The sequence below is a fragment of the Myotis brandtii genome, unplaced genomic scaffold, assembly GCF_000412655.1.
Source record: "Myotis brandtii unplaced genomic scaffold, ASM41265v1 scaffold23, whole genome shotgun sequence".
Taxonomy (NCBI): Eukaryota; Metazoa; Chordata; class Mammalia; order Chiroptera; family Vespertilionidae; genus Myotis; species Myotis brandtii.
The window spans coordinates 4,920,410-4,926,031 of NW_005358649.1; the positions used below are offsets into that span (position 1 = coordinate 4,920,410).

A 5,622-nucleotide genomic window follows, 5' to 3' on the forward strand; every position below is an offset into this window, starting at 1 on the left:
CCATCTTTGTTGGCAGTTAATTTGCATATCGCCCTGATTAGCCAATGGGAAGCGTAGCGAAGGTAGGGTCAATTACCCTTTTTGTCTTTTATTAGATAGGATAACTTTAATTGCATAATAATTTAAATTACTTAATAGATTTAAGCAAAAGAATGTGAGCTTAATACCTACATTCTGGTGAGCAAATGAACTTTTAGCAATTTATAAATTTTAATTAATGACTGGATAATGAAAAAAATTAAAAGTTAAAGCAACTTAGTTTTCAGTACACTAATATAATTTTACTTTGTAATACAATATTAACTGTCACATCAAATTTTAATAGGCAAAGAAGGCCAAGGGAAGGGTTTATACAATATTCAATAAGCAATAATTATCTAGTCAGCGTACAACAAAATAAAAAATACTAACCTAGAAACACAGTAAAAGGATTTATTGTTTTTAAGTTCCAGAAATAAAAATAACAGAATAGCATGTAATTCATAACACCCTGGCCCTATAATTTCTAAACTACAGCCCAATTAAAACATTTAAGAAACAGGAGCAATCTACGTGGTTTTCCACCAGGTAAACAGACCTGAGAAAGTTACCTATAAAGAAATAGGCTTTAAAACTCTTAACCACAAAGAACCTTCTACTGTGACGTGAAGATGTGGATACACCTCTCAGGACACGAAGCCATTTCCCACAATCCTGTCCACTGCTCAGCGGCAGGTTGCGATGTACCAGAGAGACAATATCTCACATCAACACCCAGCTCATTCGACCAAAGAAGCCTGTTTATACTCATTAGTATGTTAAAGTCATAGTACACAAATTTGGAAATATTTAGCTTGTCCATAAATAATGAATATTACCTCTGCTGTAAGCTTTAATAAAAGGTCTAAGCAGTCAGTCCAATAATGGGGAAAGCAGACTACATTCTGACTAAGGTAAAGATATATTCAAATTATTACTGTTTTCATTGCCAAGAATTAACAAATAAATACAAATAAAAAATTGAAGCAGCAAAATTACATCTACCACACCTCTAAGCAAAAAATCAATTCAGAGCTTGAATGCAATTTTTGCTTCATTTCTAAAAAAAAAAAAAAATGCAGCGTTACTCGGAGACATTTCTAAATGACTAGCTTTGTAAATAAGCAGTGACTTTCTTTTCACGGCAGTCTATGCAGATTATACACAGAACTAAAAATTACTTCGCTGTTTTCCAGTATGTGGTATGAATCAAGGTCTTTTTATTTTGAACAGTGATTTATTGTCATTCTTATAATAAACAAAACCAAGTTCTAAAATTTTAACTTTAAGCGCTTAAAATTTCAGATGAAGAACCAATAATTGGTAACATTTTCTGTAATTTATATTAATAGTCTAATGACTACCTGGCAATCAATTTGAAGGAATCCATTTCCTGTGAGAAAAAAAGAAAACATGCAAAAATCCCTCCCACACCAAAAACACATGTTCTGTCTTATTTTGTATCTAAACTTGTAAAATTTGTAGAAATACATGATCATTCTACATAATACAGATCTCCTAGAGTGTTTCTAAAGAAAATTACAGTTTTTGGTCATAAGGAAGAAGACTAAGATGGAAAAGAGGTGGAAACAGGGGAACCTGCAGGAGCGAGACTCCCACGCACAAGCTCGCTGCAGTTCAGCGATCACATTAGCGGTTATGTTAGCGGTTACAGGTCAACACATGATGTTCAAGGCAACTAAGAAATCAGAACACAGGTATTTCCTCTTCCTAGCATTAACCATTCTTTCAAAAATTCTATCCATAAAGGATTGTTGGGTGTTTTTTTCAAAGGGGGAAAAAAAATAAATAGGAAAAAATGTTTCTATCCCCAAATTCATATAGACAATCAGTTAAGTGGACTAGACCGCCCAGTGACACCAAATTGCTGGTACCGTCTGAGGCAGGTGCCACCCCACCTGGTTCAAAACACGATCCAGTAAAACAAATAGGTGGTGTTATGCCCCAAACAACTAGAAAGCATTTCATTATTGTTCTAATACCATGTTTAATGAATCCCTTAGATAATAGACCTGTAGAATATTATATCTTAATGATATACCTGAATTATTACTGGCAATAGAATTCAAAACTTCAATGAGTATAAAAGCATCATTAGAAAAACTCAACCTTACTGTAAAAGGAGGGAGAACTTAGAGCTCAATACTCCTGCCAAATATATGAAGGCAGAAATTCTGTTTGTGGAAGACAGAGTGGAGCCTTATGTACCCACCCAATCAAGACCAACCAGAATGCAAAATAGAGAATTGGGGGCGAGGGGAGTTAAAAAAAAAAAAAGAAAAAGAAGGAAGAGGAAGAAGAAAAATGAGGAGAGCCAGGCAGCAAAAGAATCACTAGGAAGAATGAAAATAAAAGACAATGAGGCATGTGCATATGGCCCTCTTTTCCCTGCCATTTGTGTGCCTAGTAATTTACAATGTAAGTGGCATATGGGTCACACTAGCAGGCAAAAGATGAGCTTTCTGATGGATAGAGATGAAGGATTTGGAGTTAATGAGTTGTTTTGTTTTCTTGGTTTTGTTTTTGCTTTTAATTCATACCTGGAAGCCTTGAATCCTTGCTAAATATTCCAGCTGTTTTGAAGGTTGTACTGCAGAACAAGGGGGAGTAGGAGGACTTCCTTTTAACCCTATGGCTTCCGCCGTAGGAGATGTTCCATTCATAAGGAGTTCCCTGGCAATTGTGGCTGAACTATTCGAGGTGGGTGATATACTGAAGAAAGAGCTGGAGGGTTGGTTCATATCTTTGGGAGACAAATAGCCTAGGGTATTGCCAGAGATTACTTTGTGGCGGCTGGCTTCCATCTCTTGATAAACATCAGGAGACAAATGAAGAATTCCTTTTGGAGCTATAAATAAAATGAATGAACACTGTTATTACACTTACAAATAATGGAAATAGAAACATGTTATAGCATTATCAACTCAATGATTTCCATTGGTGTAGTAATGAAATGAGAAACACTGTCCATCAAGCATCTTCCTCATATTTGCAGAGGCAACTGCAGTCTCCATTTAGAGGTAAATAATGTCTGTTTCAATAGTCCTAAAATTATTAGTTTAAAAAAGATCCAATAGCCCTGGCCAGCGTGGCTCAGTTGGTTGAGCATCGATCCATGCGCTAAAAGGTTGCTGGTTCAATTCCCAGTCAGGGCACATGCCCAGGTTGTGTGCTCAGTTCCCAGTAGGGGGCCTGCAGGATGAAACATCTCACATCGATGTTTCTCTCTCTTTTCCTTTCCCTGCCCCTAAAAATCAATAAAAACATATTTTATTTAAGAAAAAGATCCAGCCCTGGCTGGTGTGGCTCAGTGGATAGAGCACTGGCCTGCGGACTAAAAGGTCCCAGGTTTGATTCCAGTCAAGGGTACGTGCGTGGGTTGCAGGCTCGATCCCCAGTAAGGGGTGTGCAGGAGGCAGCCGATCAATGAATCTCTCTCATCATTGATGTTTCTATCTCTCTCTCCCTCTCCCTTCCTCTCTGAAATCAATAAAAAATAATCTCCTGTGAGAAAAAAAACCTGCAAAAATTCCTCCCACACCAAAAACACATATCCTTTCTTATTTTGTAAACTTGTAAAATTTCAAACGTTCTACCATTTGACTGGTAGCTATGATGCACACTGACCACCAGGGGGCAGACGCTCAACGCACAGGCATGGAAACACGGAACAGACTGATGAATCTAAGATTCGTGCACCAGTGGGGTCCCTCGGCTTGGCCTGTGGGGATCGGGCCAAAACCGGCAGTCCAACATCCCCCAAGGGATCCCAGATTGCAAGAGGGCGCAGGCCAGGCCAAGGGACCCCACCGGTGCACAAATCTGTGCACCGGGCCTCTAGTAATAAATAAAAGATCCAACAAAATGATTTCAGTGAAATTTATATACGGAAGGGAAGCTGTGGCAGAACAAGGATAAGCGATGTGTGCACGTGCAATGGGAGATCAGATTAGGAATATGCTGTGTCTTCGCCCTGCAATTTAATATTTTATGAGCTCATAAAAGAGACACAAACACCATAATCTATGCAGCAACTGAGACACAGAGGGTAAAATGAAGGCTGGGTCACTCTAAATCTGAGGTATCATCTCCGATATCCAATGGCCTACTGGTGCTCTCCTCTTCACAGACAACTCTAGCTCATGAACATGTCAAAAAGTGACAGGATCTTCTTCCCCCAACTGACACTGTCTCCTATCTTGGTTATCTCATCATGATACCACCATCTATCTGCTCAGTTGCCCAACCTAGACCCCTGGCAACCATCTTTGATTTACCCACAAACAAGTAGTTACCACATTCAGTCTAGAATATGCCCCTTCATCCTTAAATTCATCATAGTTCAAGCCAGGTCATGGATAGGTTGTGACAGCCAAAGGATAGAGCTTGGGCTATGCTATCAGGTGGTGGGGTTGTAGATGCATTAAAAAAAAGCACTTTCCTTTGACTACCATTTGTCTCAGAGATCTTTCAAACCATATTTCACACGGTTTGTTCTAATGTCTCTGGGTCAGATAACAACTCACAAATCACATTATCTTTCAAAATTATGGATAAATCACCACTTTTAAAGAATGTGCTCTCTGAGAGACACCGCTTAATTCCCTCGTGCTAGCCCTCCCCTCTCCTGCTATTAACCTTCTGATCCAAGACCTCAATATTGATTTATTTCCCAATAATTTATCAATTATAGTTGTCATACAACTATAGTTTTAGGTGTACAACACAGTGATTAGACATTATATAACTTACAAAGCCATCACCCCGATAAGTCTAGTACCCATCTGACATCATACATAGTTATTACAATATTATTGACTATATTCCCCATGATGGACTTTATGTACCTGTGACTATTTTTATAACTGGTAATTTGTATATCTTAATTCCTTTCCCTTTTTCACCCATCCCCCACTCCACCTCCCCTTTGGCAACCATCAAAATGTTCTCTGTATCTATGCATTTATTTCTGTTTTGTTTATTTTTTAGATTCCACAAAGTGAAATCATATGGTATTTGTCTTTCCTGTCTTATTTAAATTAACATAATATCCTCTAGGTCCATCCATGCTATCTCAAAAAGTAAGATTTCATTCTTTTTTATGACCAAGAAATATTCCATTATATATATGTACCACATCTTTTTTATCCAATTGTCTACTGATGAACACTTAGGTTGTTTCCATATCTTGGCTATCCTATAAAATAAAACCCTAATATGCAAATCAGAATGACCAGTCGCTATGACGCACACTGACCACCAGGGAGCAGATGCTTGAGAGGGAGGCGACCGGCGGTGGCAATCGGGGGGCGGGGCTGGCCAGCGGGCAGCACCAGGCCACCAGCCAAAGAAGGTGCCAGCGGGGGTCCCCAATCACCCCACCCACCAGTCACCCCACAGATGGCCCTGATCACCAGCCAGGCCTAGGGACCCTACCCTATATATTGGGAACAGTCTCATAGATTTAAAAATTAAAACCTGGCAAGGCTACTCTAACACTGAAAAAACAGGATGATGCAGCGATTACATGCATGGACTCTGGCTTGCACATTTTGTGGTCAGCCCTGATTCTGACACTTATAA

The 5,622-nt window shown here is 39.0% G+C and overlaps 1 protein-coding gene across 9 annotated transcripts in view; it reads right to left on the minus strand.

Moving 5' to 3' along the window:
- Positions 1-5,622, minus strand: part of STAU2 (staufen double-stranded RNA binding protein 2) — a 220,675-nt gene that overhangs the window by 112,980 nt on the left and 102,073 nt on the right. For 8 of the 9 annotated variants that reach the window (XM_014539847.1, XM_005866375.2, XM_005866373.2 and 5 more), the window contains one exon: positions 2,580-2,887. In XM_014539847.1, coding sequence (XP_014395333.1) covers positions 2,580-2,887 — 308 coding nt within the window. Of the gene's footprint in view, positions 1-416; positions 1,079-2,579; positions 2,888-5,622 lie in introns of those variants that run through there. The other variant, XM_014539848.1, reaches the window with a different exon arrangement.